A 17,753-nucleotide genomic window follows, 5' to 3' on the forward strand; every position below is an offset into this window, starting at 1 on the left:
ACAATTACATCAAGAAATAATTAGAAATATGTGTTGATGAGTACACAATGGATAAAGATGTGATTTATAGGATAATAACACAAAAGAGGGGGAAGAGAATGGAGTCTAATAAAGTTTGTGTATGGTCTTGTAATTAAGTTGGCATTCTAGGTAAAATGTTAATTGCAATCCCCAGGACAACCATTAAGAATATAACTAAAAAAAAAACCAGTAAAAGAACACCAAGGAAGTTAAAAAGGTACACTAGAAAATATCTATTTAACACAAAGAAGGCAGTAATGGAGGAAAAGAGGAACGAAGGTATCCAATCTTCAGCAGTGAGATCTTCTCCAGGGACTCTGTTTAAACAGTAATCTCTTACACACAAATCCATTCCTTATCACACTTCTCTACTTTACTTTCCTCTTTAGCACTTAGCACCACCTGACAAACTTTATTTTCTTTCTCTACCTACCACACTAGAATTTAAGCTCCAAGAGGTCAGGAGCTTAATTTTGTTCGAAGCTTTATCCCCAGGCCTCACACACATCTACTGAGTAGGTGCTCAATAAACAGCCAACGAATGAATAAGCAAATGAACAATCAGCAGAGATAAGCCTTATGATAAAAGAAATGTCTCCCGTTTTAAGAGTGGCCTAAGAGAAAGGGATATGTGTGCACACCCACAATTTGTAGATTTGGTAGCAGGGATATAAAGAACTCCCCATCTGATGTGTTTCTATTTTTTCTGTTAAGTAGGAGGTAAAGACATCTGCTGAGTTAAAGGGGGAGAGAGCAGGATTGAAGATTTACAGAGAGTACCCAGCTGCCTTGCATGCTTCTGTTCAAATCAGTATCTAAGTCAGACTCAAATTCTGATAGATTTGATTGGGCACTGTTGCCTTAAATCAGCAATCACATGACTTCATGTAAAATTGTCCACCAAAAATTCATGCGTTCTTACAACTTAAGACAAATAAAAACTGTTGAAGCTTTAGAACAATCAATAACAAGAAATGAATGCCTTGGGGCCTGCCTGGTGGCCTAGTGGTTAATTTCAGCCCGCTCAGCTTTGGTGGCCTGGTTCGGTTCCCAAGGATGAACCTACACCACTCAGCAGCAGTCATGCTGTGGCAGCAAGCCACGTGCAAAACGGAGGAGGACTTGCACAGATGTTGGCCCAAATAAAGCAGTCACCAAAAGACAAATACTGAATAATTCCACTTAGATGAGGTACCCAGAGTAGTCAAATTCATAAAAACAGAAGGTAGAACGGTACCTGCCAGGGACTGCGGGGAAAGGGGAATAGGTAGTTATTGTTTAACGGGTATAGGGTTTCAGTTTTACAAGATGAAAAGAGTTCTGGAGATGGATTGTGGTGATGGTTGCACAATATGAATGTACTCAATACAACTAAAGCATATACTTAAAAATGGTTCCGATGGTAAATTTTATGTGTATTGTACCACAATAAAAAACACATGGGGGAAAAAAGAATCGGTTACAGTATTTTAATATGTATTAAAGGGCAGCATAGGGGCCAGCCCCATGGCGTAGTGGTTAGGTCTGGCACGCTTCACCTCGGCAGCCCAGATTCACAGGGTTGGGTCCCAGACCTACACTGCTTATCAGCCACCCTGTGGCGGCAACCCACATAGAAAGTGGAGGAAGACTGGCACAGATGTTAGCTCAGAGCTAATCTTCCTCAAGCAAAAAGAAGAGGAAGACTGGCGACAACGTTAGCTCAGGACTAATCTTCCTCAGCAAAAAACGAACAAATAAAGGGCAGCATGAATGACATACTGTTACTTTTAAAGAAAAAAATCTGACCAGTTTTTCTTTAGAGATTGAATTTAAATCAAAAGAAATTTGTACCAGATGCCATGTTTACTTGTTTATACCATATACCACAAGAGAAGCTAAAGGTCTGAGATACCCACCGGCTTAGAGACGGGGATTTAAAAAAAATTGAACCTGGTTTACAAACACTAGGATTTAAAGACACCAGAAACAATGAAAACAAAACCATGGAACACAAGGACACTAGAAAGCAGAAAGATACAGCATGGCTAAAGGAATAACTAAAGGAAGGTCAAGGACCAAAGTTTATGCAAGACTGGTAAAGTGGAAATGATAAGAATATAGGGAGAAGTGACCATTTACTAATGGAAGATACAAGAAAGAGAATTCTAGAAAGAAGTGATAGAAGACTTGAAGAAAACCAGACTCCAAAAAGTTGAACAGAGATACAATATTATTCTGCAGTTGGACTCTAAAAAAAAAAAACGCAGTACAAAAACGATAAACTCTATTTCTATATAGCTAAACTTTCAAAAAATTAGGATGGACATATGAGACCAATAGAAGTCTACACAGGGAGTTATCCAGAGAACTCAGAGAATTACAAGCTCACAGAACCAATCATCCAATCATAAACAAAGTTTTAAGAAAACAAACCGGGGCTGGCCTGGTGGCACAGCGGTTAAGTTCACACGCTCTGCTTCAGCGCCCTGGGCTTTGCCAGTTCGGATCCTGGGTGCAGACCTCTGCCACGCTTGTCAAGCTATGCTGTGGCAGGCATCCCACATATAAGGAGGAGGAAGATGGGAACGGATGTTAGCTCAGGGCCAGCCAGTCTTCCTCAGCAAAAAGAGGAGGATTGGCAGAAGATGTTAGCTCAGGGCTAATCTTTCTCAAAAAAAAAGAAAAGAAAAGAAAAAAAATTAAGAAAACAAACCTATGGCAAGGCTAAAGCAGATTAAAAGTCACTGTCAATGATTTTTAAAAACAAATATTAGGTAGGCCATTCTGAAGAATAAAAATGAAAGTGAGTTTTTAAAATAAGGGTAATAAAGCTCACAGCTACCATCCAGTCTTATAGTACTTCACTCTTAAATATGACATTTTAAAATACAGATATTTTCAAAAGATTCAAGTCCCTAAAATTTACCTCCTAGCAACTTCCCTCAAGAAACCATCACATAACATATTTCAGCAAAGGGAAGGACTAAGCCAAGAAAAGAGGAGGAATGGGATCCAGCAAAAAAAAGGATGGGGATTCCCAACTGGAGAACAGTGGACAGAACTTTCAGAATAATAACTCTATAACAAGTCTTAAGAACAAGGCTAGATCACAGCAAGGGGACTGACAGCTCTGGAAGGCAAGTCCTCCCCACTCCACTCCCTCCACACAAGGCAAAGAACTAGGAGATAATGTGACGCGCTTGAGAGTTAGAAAATCTTGACAGGATTGCAGGACCTTTTGGAAAAACAGCAACAGGTATATATAAAACTAAGTAAGTAAAAAAAAAAAGGATGCAAATAACTCCAAAAAGATGTACATCTCCTTTCACCAAAATTCCCATATAGGTAATAAAATTAGTTAAACTTTTAGTTTTTACATTGTTATGACCATGCAAATAATTTGTGAGTCAGGAAGAAGATTGTGAATACTCTCCCTTTCTGTACATTTATGTTTTTCTTGGAGTTATTTGCCAAGCAAATAGTGGTTAACTGCACACGTTCCACTTCGGCAGCCCAGGCTTCGCCAGTTCGGATCCTGAGTGCGGACATGGCACTAAGTGCAAGCCATGCTGTGGCAGGCGTCCCACGTATAAAGTAGAGGAAGATGGGCACGGATGTTAGCTCAGGGCCAGTCTTCCTGAGCAAAAAGAGGAGGATTGGCAGCAGATGTTAGCTCAGGGGTAATCTTCCTCAAAAAAAAACCAAACCAAAAACCAGAAAGTTTGGTTTCATTCCAATACCAAATGAAGGGGTGAGGGAAGAATAATAATTTACTATTGATGTGTTGTCACCATCTTGTGGGCTTTTTTCCCTATTATGTACTACAAAAATTACAACTCAGTTGTCTCATTTAATAGAATGTCTTCAGCAACTTCACTCATTTAACAAATATTTAGCAAACACCTATTATGTGCCAGGCCCTTTACTGTCACATTAGGTATCCATGAGTTAAAAAAAAAAAAAAACAGGCTGCTCCTCTCAAAGAGCTTACAATCAATCTTAAGTGGGAAACAGACAGTAAACAAGTAAGTTTAAAATTACAAATTACATTAAGTGTTAAGAAGAAAATGACCAGGGTGCAGTGATATATGCAAAATATAAAGATTCTTATAAGTACAGATTTTTTAGAATCCCGATCCCTATCCCCACCCCCTCTTTTTTTAATATAAGCTTATGGAAGTCTGATCAACTCTTTAAAGCACTGGAAAAGAGAAACAAAACAAATGTTAGTCTAGGTCTTTCTGAAATAGTTTTATTATCTAAGATTACTGTTAGTGGATTATTATTACACTCATCCATTGTTTCTCTGTCATTATCTTTATTCTTCTTCCATCCACCCCACCCGTCTTATTTCTAGGTCATTCATCTTTTTCTTTCTTACGTCTCTCATTCTTTCATCAGTCAGGACTTTAGTAACAGACTTACAGCTAAAATGGAACCAAGCCCTGGTTAACAGCTTACAAAGCTAAAACATTAGAAAGCCCTAATTTAAGTTCAGATTTAAATCAAGCCATGAAATAACAAAACATTATACAAAATTTAAACTTTTTTTACAACTGCTAATAACAACTCTAACAAAACAAAAAAGCAATATAATAGAATCTACTTTGAGGCAGCACAGCTGGTTGCTCACACATTTAAGAACCCAGTTACAAATGTTTTGGGCAAATTTAACACAACCGTCCAGCGATAACGGAGTCATTAAATCTACCAGGGCACATCCACATAACAGAATACCATGTAGCTGTCAGAAAAAAGTGAGAGTGCTCTCTATTAACAGGGTAGAAGGATCTCTCCAAGAAATGTTAAGTGAAAATTAGGGCATATAGTTTACCAACTGTTATATCAGAAAGGGAGGAAATTAAATATCTATTTTTGCTTCTATCTATTTGCATAAAGAAACACTGGAGGGATACATGTAGCAGTAATAAAAGTGATTACTAATTCAGGAGTAAGGGTGGACAGGCTTATGGTGAGTACAAGACAATTTTGAACTGTGCATTACCTACTCAAAAAATAAACAGTTTGAAGTTTTTTAAATTAGAATTTTAAAAACATTTCACAAAGTCTATCTAAAGATGATCCAATGTTTCACTATGCATTTAGAACTGCTTCAGTTACAGTCTTTTAAATCTTGTCATACTGAGGCCACTCATTAGTCATCTGTTTACAATTCTTTACCAGACAGGTGGTCCCAATGAACACCAGCTACTGGTATTACCTTAAGACGGTATAACATACTAGTCTAAAGCCACTCAGCAGCTCCTGGTTTTATTACCTACTAACTGTTTTATGTTGAGCGAGTTATTTAACCTCTTATCCATGTTTCCTTCTCTCTAAAACGGAAATAATTCTTACTTATGATTTAGGGATGGTATGAAAATTAGAATGACTCCGAACACACAGAAAGCACTCATTAAATGTTAATAAGTGTTATTATTAACAGTTGTTTTTATGGACATGCAATGCTTTCATTTATGTAATCAAACATCACAACGTGTTTCTACTGAATTCAATAAAAAATCGTAGCATATTCAAAACCACTAAGTTTCTGTTAACAAGTGGCTTCAATGTAGTGGAAAGCAGAAAAGTTAAAATAATAAAAAAATAAAAGTGCAACAATATAAACATACACAGTGCAAGTCACTGTGAGTGCAGAGAAGGGAGTGATATATTGCTAAAGTTTAAAATACTAATAGGAGGAGTGACAAAGCTGAAGGGAAAGAGGCTGGAGAAGTGGATTATACCAACTTATTAAGAGCTTTTGATTATGCAGGTTCCCAAAATTGGCTGATAATCAGAATCACCAGGTACACATTTTAAAAACACAGATTCCACCTCAGACTACTGAATCACAATAACCAGGGATGGAATCTACATTTCAAAGAAGCCCAGGTGATTATGATTATTAACTAAGTTTGGGAGCTACCACAGGTCTCATTCTCTTACAATTAGAAAGTTCACAAGTATCACCAGGTAAAATAAAATCAATCATTGCCAAGAAAAAGAAACAAAAGGAATCCAACTAGGCAATGAAGAAGTGAAACTCTCACTGTTTGCAGATGACATAATCTTATATATAGAAAACCCTAAAAAACCCATTGGAAAGCTACTACAAGTAATCAACAATTAGAGCAAAGTTGCAGGGTACAAAACCAACCTACCTAAATCAGTTGCATTTCTACACTCTAATAACCAACTAACAGAAAAAGAACTCAAGAACACAATCCCACTCACAATCACAACAAAAAGAATAAAATATCTTGGAATAAATTTAACCAAGGAAGTGAAAGACCTATACAATGACAACTACAAGACCTTCCTGAAAGTGATGATGACATAAAGAGATGGAAAGACATGGAAGAATAAACATTGCTAAAATGTCTACACTACCTAATCTACAGATTCAATGCAATCCCAACCAGAATCCCAAAGACATTCTTCACAGAAATAGAACAAAGAATCCTACAACTCATACGGTGCAGCAAAATACCCCGAATTGCTCAAGCAATCCTGAGAAAGAACAACAAGGCTGGAGGCATCCCAATCCCTGACTTCAAAATATACTACAAAGCCACAGTAATCAAAACAGCATGGTACTGGCACAAAAACAGGTGCACAGATCAATGGAACAGAATTGAAAGCCCAGAAATAAAACCACACATCTACAGACAGCTAGTCTTCGACAAAGGAGCTGAGAACATACAATGGAGAAAGGAAAGTTTCTTCAACAAATGGTGTTGGGAAAACTGGACAGCCACATGTAAAAGAATGACAATAGACCATTCTCTATGCCATTCACAAAAATAAACTCAAAATGGATCAAAGACTTTTAAAGGTAAGACCTGAAGCCCTAAGAATTCTAGAAGAAAATATAGGCAGTATGCTCTTTGACATCAGTCTTAAAAGGATCTTTTCAGACACCATGTCTTCTTGGACAAGGAAAACAAGAGAAAGAATAAACAAGTGGACTTCATCAGACTAAAGAGCTTCTACAAGGCAAGGGAAAACAGGATTGCAATGAAAAGACAACCTATCAACTGGGAAAAAATATTTGCAAATCATATATCCGACAAAGGGCTAATCTCCATAATATATAAAGAACTCACACAGCTCAACAACAAAAAATCAAACAACCTGATCAAAAAATGGGCAGGGGACATGAACAGACATTTCTCCAAAGAAGATATAAGTATGGCCAATAGACACATGAAAAGATGCTCATCATCACTAATCATCAGGGAAATGCAAATCAAAACTACACTAAGATATCACCTTACACCTGTTAGAATGGCAAAAATATCCAAAACAAAAAATGACAAATGTTAGGTTGTGGAGAAAAAGGAACCCTCATACACTGTTGGTGGGAATGCAAACTGGTGCAGCCACTATGGAAAACAGTATGGAGATTTCTCAAAAAATTAAAAATAGAAATACCTTATGACCCAGCCATCCCACTACTGGGTATCTATCCTAAGAACTTGAAATCAGCAATTCCAAAAGTCCCATGCACCCCTATGTTCATCACAGCATTATTTACAATAGCCAAGATGTGGAAGCAACCTAAGTGCCCATCCACTGATGACTGGATAAAGAAGACATGGTATATATACACAATGGAATACTACTCAGCCATGAAAAGGGATAAAATCATCCCATTCACAACAACATGGATGGACCCTGAGGGTATTACATTAAGTGAAATAAGCCAGACAGAGAAAGACGAACTCTGTATGACTCCACTCATAGGTGGAAGTTAACACATTGACAAAGAGAACTGATTGGTGGTTACCAGGGGAAAGGGGGGTTGGGGGGAGGGCACAAAGGGTAAAGTGGTGCACCTACAACACGACTGACAATAATGTACAACTGAAATTTCACAAGGTTGTAAACTATCATAATCTTAATAAAAAGAAAAAAAAAGGAATAAAGGGCTGTTACATGTTACAACATGGATGAAACTCGAAGACTTATCTTAAGAAGCCAGTTACAAAAAGCCACATATTGTGTGATTCCATTTACACGAAATGTCCCAAATAGGCAAACCCATAGAGACAGAAAGTAGTGGCTGCCAAGAAATAGGAGGAATTGGGACTAACTGCTAATAGGTGCAGGGTTCCTTTGCAGGGTGATGAAAATGTTTTGAAATCAGTGATAATGACTATACAACATAATGAATATACTAAAAACCAGAGAAATGTACCCTTTAAAGGGGTGAATTTTATGTTATGTGAATTATATCTCAATTTCTTAAGTCTTTTAAAAACTAAGGATGGCACTAATGAATGAATGCTCTTAAGCACTAACATCAAAAGCTGCTAACATCACAAACTACCAACTGTTGTGTGCCTTCTGATGGAAGATCTCATCACTACCTGTGAAGTAGTCTTTCCCTCCCCCTCCCTCCCCCAAACAGAAAATAAACCATTTCTGATCAAGCCCCTAGATGCAACTAAGCAAGTAATAGGGAAAACAAACCACATAACAGAACATGTTACACTATACCATAGGGAAGCACTCAGCAAAATACAGACTCTGGGAACCTTTATAGGACCAAAGACCTAATTTCTTCAACAAAAAATGGCAAGGGAAAGGAAAGAAAGATGGAGAAAGTTCCAATCACAATGCATTATCTGGATCCTGATTCGAACGAACTGTTCAAAGATAACTGAGAAAACGGGAAATCTGAACAGTGGATATTTGATTATAATATTAAGGAATTGTTTTTTTTTTAACAGCCTGGCATACAACTACAATAACAATACTGTAGTTGTCTTTTAAAGTCCTTATCTTTTAGATATATACAGAAATATCTGTGGATGAAATTATAGGATTCTAAGATTTGCTTCAAAATAACTTGGGAGGAGAGGAGTGGATACAAGTGTAAGTAAAACGAGATCAGTCATGAGTTGTTACTGTTTAAGATGAGTGACAAGTTTGTGGGAGGTCACAGATACCACAGTTTTGTATATATTTAAAACTCTCCATAAGAAAAAATTAAAGCAAGGGTATATGTAATACAATCATATTTATGATACAGAGGATAAACTGTTAAGAGGGGCATAGATGGAGGGAAACTGTGGGAGATTACTCCAGAGAATTCAGGCAGGAGGAGCAACCTGAACTAAGACAGTAATAGTAAAGAAACAAAAACCACAACCTAAATCAGGGTTATTTCCTCAGGTCAGCGGTTAGGATTCACAGACATTCTAAGCAAAGTTCTTTACTCAGCCTTTTTTTTTTTAACTAGAAGAGGCTCCACAGCTTTAATCATATATGCAAAGGAGATTATAATCCAAAAAATAATAATCATTGGATTAAAATATATCTTAGGATAATGAAGCTATCTCTATTAGATAGATAGCCGCTTGAATCACTATAGTCCAGTTCACACACTTTCAACCAAGCGCTTCCTAGCTTTAGAACTTCTGCTAATGCTGTTCTTTCCAATTGGAATACCTAGGGTTGTTAGGTATTCATACTTCAGACCTAAAAGTATACTTATCCCCTCTGGGCCATTAGGAGAATTAAATAAGCTATGTATTAAAAACTTAAAATAATTCTTGGCATACAGAAAGTGCTCAATAAATATTAGGTATTTATCTGAAAGCCCATTATCTACACAGGTTTCCCATACCATTTTCTCAGCATCCTGTTAACTTCTGGTTTATCACATTTTATTATTTCTACAGTACAAGCTCCATGAGGGCAAAGTCCTTGTCTATACATCATTACATAGCTGGTGCCTAGCACAAAGTAATATTCAAATATATTCAATGAATAATTATACTAGAATCAATAAAACTCAAAGATAAGACATACAGGAGGAGGATCCACTCATCTCTCTAGCGTCTATTGACGGGAAGGATGGTGATAAACATTAACAAGAACAGGGAATAAAGGGGAATGAGCAAGTTAAGTGTGTTTTGTTGGGGGAAGACGCAGGCATTTGAGATGAACCGAACAATGAATGTATTGAATTCGAAGCAGAAAAGTTAAACAGGAAATTAGCAATACGTCTGAGATATCTGGAAGCCAAAGACGGTAGTGGTTAAGAACATGGCCTATAGTGGCAGCGTGTCCAGGTTTCAATCCCAGCTCTGTTGCCTCCTAGTTGCACCATCTTGGGCAAATTATTTAACCTCTAGACCCCAATACTCTAGTGTCCAAAGAAAGAACTCAAAACCCAACAGCAGGGGCAGGGCCCGTGGCCGAGTGGTTAAGTTCTCGCACTCCGCTGCAGCAGCCCAGGGTTTCGCCGGTGTGGATCCTGGGCGCTGACATGGTACCGCTCATCAGACCATGCTGAGGCGGCATCCCACATGCCACAACTAGAAGGACCCACGACCAAAAATATACAACTATGTACTGGGGGGCTTTGGGGAGAAAAAGGAAAAATTAAATCTTTAAAAAAAAAACCCCAGTAACAGAAGAAACCAATTGTGCCAACCTCACTGGGTTGCTTTTCGGATTAAATAAGTAAATACTGAAGCAGTGGAATAAGACTGAGCAAATGGTAAACAATAAATGATAGGTATTAAGATGGTAAGCAGTAGGTGAAAATCTGATTTGAAATGAAATATACAGTGAAAACAAGAAGAGAACCAGAACTCCAGGTAAGAACAACTGGGAACAAAGGAAACATGAAGAAAAGTGATAAGTGGACCAAAGGGAGACTAGGGAATTACACAGTAGAAGCCCAAAGGATTTTGAAGAAAGTCAATAGCAGAACATGTTGGTTAAGTGCATATGGTCTGTAAGAAGGCCACAGAATTTGGTAATTTGAAGGTCAATCATCAACAGAAAAAAGTGTCCTACAAAGTGTTCGGATGGGTGTAAAGAGAGAGCAGAGCAAAAAGGCAAACTGTACACCAGGGTTAAGACGCAAATAGAGAAGAGAATTCTAGATTAGTGGTCCCTACACTTTCTGTTTTCAAGGACTTCAAAAAAAGAAAAAAAGAAGAAAAAACAAGGAGAATGACATAAGGTTGTGGATTCTTAATTCTACCAATAAATTTTTTTTTTTACTCTATCGTCACCATCATTTGAAATGGGAAACTGCGTAACAGCAGAAATTTATGAAGGCTAACACTCTGAGAATAAAAGGAGCGCCTTTATGAGAAATCACTATACTGTTCTTATTTTTTGCAATTTCAAAGTAGATTCCTAAAAATCTTGTAACAGAAAAGGCCCTAGGATTTGCAAATCATTTTTCTAGAATACTCTAAGAAAACTCTGACAATAAGAATGCAGGGGAAATAAAGTTTTCCCCCTTTAAAATTAAGACATCAAGTTATGTCTAAATGAAATATCTATTAAGATTTTTAAGTGACAACATCTGTCATGGTATGACAAATCTGTATGCCACAGTGTGCAAACACAAACACTAGTTAAAAGTTTTACATTTGCAGGAGAATTAGTAATTTTAGAATACAAACTCCTGGACTACATTTTCTATGTATTATCTATATCATATTTTTACAGTTGGCTAACAAGCATTTTGTATATACCATAAGTGCATTTATTACATATCAACTACAGAGAAAAATATAAGGACATATTTGCAATATACATAAACCGACCTGGCACACCATGGGGGCTCAATAAAACATTGCTGAAATACACTGAAGTGGTATATGCCACATAACGTAAACAAAGAATTACAAGTCAGATTCCATTTCTATAAAAAATCCTAAGATGACAATATAACACAGAGGTCACAAGAGTGGGAATAAGACCACAGGTTTCGATTCAGACAAACCTGGGTTCAAATCTCAACTGCAATAGTTTATAGCTAGGTGACCTTGACAAAGTTATTTAACCTAAGTTTGTCTCCTCATCTGTAACACAGAAATGATACCTACCTCATAAGGTCATAAGATTGTACTGCTGAATAAATGACAGTTATAATTTCTATATAAGATGAATATAATTTCTATATAAGATGAATTGCCAAAATCCCACAAACAGTCTTTTTCCCGAGTCCTAGACCAAATCCATCCAAATCTCTAGAGGATGAAGCAGAGGCCTGAATATTTTGTAAAGTTTCACAAGTGATTCTGACTAGCCCTCTCACTTAGGAATCACTGTCCTAGAGCCTTATTAACAAAGCTTTACCGGAGTCCAAGATAAGGAACCATCACAAAGCTAAAAGAGCTTTAAGACATGATCTTTTGGTTAAGTTCCAAGTTTCTAAGACAGACTTTTACCCCAAATTCCTATGACAGAGAATAAAACCATAACGCAAAATTCCAATTTAAAATCTTTTCCAAAGCCAGGGAAAATATGATTCCATCTTAAAACTTTACATCAAAATTAGACATCCTTTAGGCTCTTTGTATTCACTATTGAATAGTTTTAATATTGAACAGTAAACATATTTAAGTATACTTTAAATAGACGTGTAGATGAACACTGTAACCAATGCTGTATACAATAATGATATATAAGCTGTCTTATTTTGTTATCTTTCTTAAAAATAAGTTTAAGTTTACAGTTAAAATCCATTGATGCTCCACTGAAACCTTCCCAATCAATTTTTCTTCAACACATACATTTTAAATGTACATCTCATAAGCAATCTTACTAAAGAATAAATGCCCTTAAAGCAAATTCAATATTCCAGAAGCAAACCTGAAACCCTATTAACTAAGCAACTCAATAAAACATTTTAGAGAAATACGTAGAACAAAACACACAAACACAATCATGAACATTTTATTCCAAAAGACTCAGTATGAAATAATAAAAATCCCTGGGAAAAAACTAAGAGTCTAGAAACACTAGAACTTCCTCAAATCAAGCAAACAAAAAAAGCTTAGAAAGCTCTATCAGAATATGCCAACAGATCAACTGCAAGCAAGCAAGCAAAAGGAAGCTTCTTTAAAAGACTTTTCTGTTACTGTCAAGGGGAGGAGAACTAGAAAGGAAAGAAGGGGCTGGGGAAGACAAAACAGACCTCATTAATGTAAAAATTCTACTAATTTAGACACAAGAAAGACATTTTCTCAGCTACTTACATTAGTGAAGCTTATGAAAGACTAATGCAAATGCTAACTTGAAAAGTGTTAAAATCCAAGCTTTCGTACAACAGAAGAAAGGTCATAAACACTCTATAAAGGACTGGTGAAAGTTATCATTTTAAAAGCCCAAATGTATATCAAAGCACAACTCAAAAATACTGAATAGACTAACAAATGCTAATTTGTAATTAATTTTTCAAGACTTGATACATGTCAAAATATATAAGTAGTCTTACTTTTTAAAAGTTTAACTTTACCCACTTTGTAGAATCAAGTAAATTTACTCGTTCAAAATCAAAGTGAAGAGATATATATTTGAAGACACCCTTTCAAAGTTAATCCAATCTGCCTTCTTTCAAAACTACATTTTCCTAACTAACTATTCACTACAGGCATATACGACATATATGTCAGCGCACAATACTGCTTACATTCTAAATATATACAGACTGAAGAACAGGTGCAATACCGTTTAGACGCATGCTTTTTTCTTCTAAGCCTAAATTTGCCCTGGAAAGGGATTTAAAAATAAACAAATACCCAAAAAAGCTGAACAATCCTTTTAAAAAGACGTAGCCATTCTGAAATCCAAGAGATGAGCCCTTAAACCGCCAACACCTTCCAAAAGCTAGGAAAACCAGTCTACCAGAGTTTCACCTTAAGAGGATCGAGGCAGGCTTACTTATGAAGGGTCCTGAGGATATTTAACTCTGCTTCCGCTACTGAGTTAGGAAGGCGAGTCAAGTACTTTCATAAAGAGAGCACAGACAGTGATTTGGCTTGTTATGGGTAAAGAAGGGGATAGAAGACGGGGAGGCCTGGTGAAAGGTACTCTAAAAAGAAAAATTCAGTACAGACAAGCCTTGATGAGTCAGTCACTAAGTACGGAAGAACTGAAAGGGAATCTGAGTGAATAAGGCAGCATCCCAGGTGAGAAGGTCCTTAAAGTTGGCAGCAGGAAATGAAAACTTCACAGGTCAGCCGCAAGCCATTGTGCCTGGTAGCGGCCCTGGAAAGAAGCGTGGCTGTCAAGGGGTAAGTGCGGACGAACTCCGGGGGAGGGGGCCAGACATGCCAAATCGGGAAGGGGGGTGATCCGGAAAAAGGTGGTAAAATGCCCATCCCAGTCCCTCTCCTCGGGTTCTCTATCTCTAGAGACACACACAAGCGCACGCTCAGCGCCCGGCAGCCCCATGCCGGACTCTCCCACAGAGAGGAGCTCGGCCCCAAACCCCGGAGACCCGGGCAGGCAGCCTCCGGAGGAGCCCCCGCAGACGCCATACTCAAAGCCAAAATGGCTGCCCCAAGGAAGCCCGCACCGCGCAGCTAGTGAGGGTTGGGGAACAAGCTTCTGCGGAAAAGGGGGAGGGGGGCTCTAGCAAGAACCGTGGCCAGGACCAACGCCCCCCGAGCCGCACAGGTAGGTTCCTCTCGTCCTCCCAAGGCCGCGGGCTCCGACCGAGGGGAGTCCCGGCCCCACCCCCCCGGCCGGGAACCCCGCCGTCGCAGCCGTCCCGCACCCCGACCCCGGCGAGGTACCTGCAGTTCGGCCCGCTCCACCTCCCAGTGCGCCCGCTCCATCTCGAACCGAGCCCACTCGTGCTGGATGTAGTGCAGGATCCCTGGGATAGTGTACTGCTGCGGCCGGGACAGCTCCGGGCCTGCCGCGGGCCCCGCTCCCTCGGCGGCCGGAGGGCCCCCGCCGCCCGCCGCTCCATTCCCCCCGGGCGAGAGGCTCACGTTCCCCCCAGGTCCCTGCTGTTGCCGAGGAGGGGCCGCCATCCCCGGGCCGCCACCACCGCCTCCGGCGAGCTCGTCCATTGTGTGTGGGGCCCCGGCCGGGGCGCAGGGCGAGACGCCGACGGCTGGGGGAAGGGCCGGGGAGGGTGGCCCCGCGCTGGTGGCGGGGCGGAGGCCGGCTGGGAGAGGGGCGGGGAGGGGGTCGTTGCTGTATGCCTGCCGTGGGTCAGAGCAGGGAGCTGCCGGCCGCCGCCATTACAGTCCCTCCTCCATCTGCCCGTCTCACTCACTCACTTTAGGGGAAGGGGGGGGCGGCGGGAGGGGGGCGGGGGGGCAGGGTTGGGAAGGGGATCGACGTAGGGCCGTCGCTCCCGCGCAGCATGCCGGGTAGAGAACGCCGCCGCCGCCGCCGCTGCCGCCGCACGCCTAGTAGCCAAATAGAGTCCGGCCTCACCCTACGCAGGCGCATTGAGGACGCAGTCAGGGTGGCCGTTAGAGGCGGGGCAGGAGCTCCGGCCCCGCCCCTAGGCCCGCCCTCAGACTCGCCCCTGGTGTCTGGCCGCCGGCGTCCGACAGTGGGCCTCGGGCTCCGACCTTGGGAGGCGAGTAGGTTTCTGGCTGGCTTCCCGGTGGTTTCCCTCGCTCGGTCAGGCCCCGGCGCCGTTCCCCACCCAAGAGTCTCACCCATGTGCCTGTCTTCGGAGCTGGGTTTTACCCTGGCTGGTCGCTCGTGTCCGCCTCACCCGGTCCCGGATTCCTGACGTTTCTTCTGCATTCCTTGCGTGTTTCAGGCGGTCCCAGAGGGTCACTCGCTCTTTCTCTGGTTTCTTAGCACCAGTCAGTTCCGGGGCCTTGGGGACGTTCTCTTTCGGCGAATAGCCCAGATCCTTCCGGACGTGGGCACTGATTCCTCCGTCTGCGTTTCGAACCCGGGCTTTGGTCTCAATTCTGTGCTCCCGGTCGCCCTTCGCATCTTGTTCTTCTTTGCCTCGCCTCTTCTTTCTTATTCTGGGATGGATTCTGTTTGGGGGTCTGGGAGCGATTGTTTTCATCTTTTTGGGGGGAGAGGGGGAGGTGATAAAAAAAACTTTAGTTCTTGACGATGGTGGGTGGAGGGAGACATAACTTTGAGGCAGACTGGTTACACTAACAGTTTGATGTTTTAGAAGTGAATGAACTCACAAGTATTGCCATTCGTAGCAGAATCTTTTGATGGAATTAAATCAAAGCATCGTGAATATAACTTAAAATCGTAGATGAACGGCTAAAGATGTTTTCCTGGGTCATTAAATGTTGTTTGAGTGCATATAATACGCATATAAAAGACAAGGTTAATCTTGAAGTACCATAGTGTGTGTTTCTATTTGCTGAGGTTGGCAGGAAACATCCTTAATGAACTAGTAAGTTTGTAAAAGTTAATAGAGCTTGGTTGAAAAATAGGACAAAAATATTTAACAACATAATAAGGAAAAGAGGTTTAGTAATTATAACTATGCAGGGAAATTGCATTTAAAATTGATTGCATTAAAAAAGTTCTTTTCTTCTTTACTACCAATAAAATTTCACTGGTTAATACAGGACCACTCGGTGTAATTTCAAAGAGATAAAGTAGTACATCTTATTTTATCACGTCTGCTTTACTTTTTCTTTTTTAAATTTTTCTTTATTTTTCATTTTTCCTTCTCCCCAAAGCCCCCAGTATGTAGTTGTGTATTTTCGCTGTGGGTCCTTCTAGTTGTGGCATGTGGGATGCCGCCTCAGCATGGCCTGATGAGCAGTGCCATGTCCGCGCCCAGGATCCAAACCAGCAAAACCCTGGGCTGCAGAAGCAGAGCGAGCAAACTCAACCACTGAGCCACGCGGCCGGCCCCTGCTTTAGTTTAAGGGAGAGCAGATTGGACTTGTTACCCATGCTGCCATGTTTTATTTATATTGAAACGAGGTCTTAGGTCATAGTATTAAGAACTATTTCTCCACATTCTTAAAGTACTAATTCTCCATTTTATAGCACCCAATATAGAACCTGCTTATTCAGTCCTGTTGCTTTTTGAGGGACCTCACAGCACCTAAAAATTTCAGAATATCATGCAGCTTCAAGCCCATACAGCAAACGTTTGTGACATGGTGTGGTTGACCTCGGTGACGTTAGCATCAAAAGAAGAGGAACATGTGCACTTATATTTCCCACTGGTACCTCAAGGTCAAGTAAAGACTGGATTTATAATCCTTTTTTCCTCCCTACTCAATTTGAAAAAAACAAAAAACTCTGCTCCTCTTCTGTTACCTCTCTTATTAAGTGGCACTACCTCCGAACCTGGGGCCTGGCCGTCATGCTAGTACCTTTCTCTCAGCCCCTACATCCAATCCTTTTGTCAGTAACACCTTTCATATCTATTCTGTTATCTTCATTCATGTCTTAATTTAAACCTTCCCACCTCTACCCTTCCCCCACCTCCCCTACCACTGATGCCTGAGTGATCTTCAAAAGGCTGATCTGATCCTGTCGTTCCCAGCTTAAAATATTTTAGTGATCCCCAGATGTAGAATCAAGCCCCAGTTTTAGCTTGGCATATAAAGGTCCTTCAAATTCTAGATCCTCCCTATCACCTAACCTACCATACCACCATCATGGTACCATTCTCTCCAGCCAAACTGTGCTTTTTATGGCTCCTCAGATGTGTAACGTTTCATTCTGCAGGAATTTAACACATGCTATGCCTCATTACCTCTCCTCCGTTCCCTTCTTCCTTCAAAACTCAGCTCAAGTGTTGCTTCCTCCAAGAAGCTTTCCAGATCCCTGAATTATTGAGAGACCCTATCCTAATAGTAGCCCATGCTTGTCTCCCAATCCTTCTTACTTTGAGTTTAAGTTGTCTATGTACTGATCAGGGACACTCATACTAAACACTAAGAAAGCAACACCTGCACATAACGGGTACTGCAAATCTTTGCTTTGCTTATTCATTTTATTTCTTGGCTGGCTACCGT

At 40.4% G+C, this 17,753-nt stretch overlaps 2 protein-coding genes across 10 annotated transcripts in view; one reads left to right on the forward strand and one right to left on the reverse strand.

Moving 5' to 3' along the window:
• The window catches only part of STRN3 (striatin 3), a 93,797-nt gene extending 78,735 nt beyond the window's left edge, over window positions 1-15,062 (reverse strand). For both annotated transcript variants that reach the window (XM_014857392.3, XM_014857386.3), the window contains exon 1: window positions 14,565-15,062. In XM_014857392.3, coding sequence (XP_014712878.1) covers window positions 14,565-14,846 — 282 coding nt within the window. In that variant the 5' untranslated portion in view covers window positions 14,847-15,062. The remainder of the gene's footprint in view (window positions 1-14,564) is intronic.
• Window positions 13,923-17,753, forward strand: part of AP4S1 (adaptor related protein complex 4 subunit sigma 1) — a 44,353-nt gene continuing 40,522 nt past the window's right edge. For 4 of the 8 annotated variants that reach the window (XM_070504204.1, XM_014857403.3, XM_070504208.1 and 1 more), the window contains exon 1: window positions 14,305-14,445. The gene's annotated coding sequence lies outside the window, so the exon portion shown is untranslated. Of the gene's footprint in view, window positions 14,061-14,304; window positions 14,446-15,308; window positions 15,372-17,753 lie in introns of those variants that run through there. The other 4 variants (XM_014857412.3, XM_044765450.2, XM_070504205.1 and 1 more) reach the window with 4 other exon arrangements.

The sequence above is a fragment of the Equus asinus genome, chromosome 2, assembly GCF_041296235.1.
Source record: "Equus asinus isolate D_3611 breed Donkey chromosome 2, EquAss-T2T_v2, whole genome shotgun sequence".
NCBI lineage: Eukaryota > Metazoa > Chordata > Mammalia > Perissodactyla > Equidae > Equus > Equus asinus.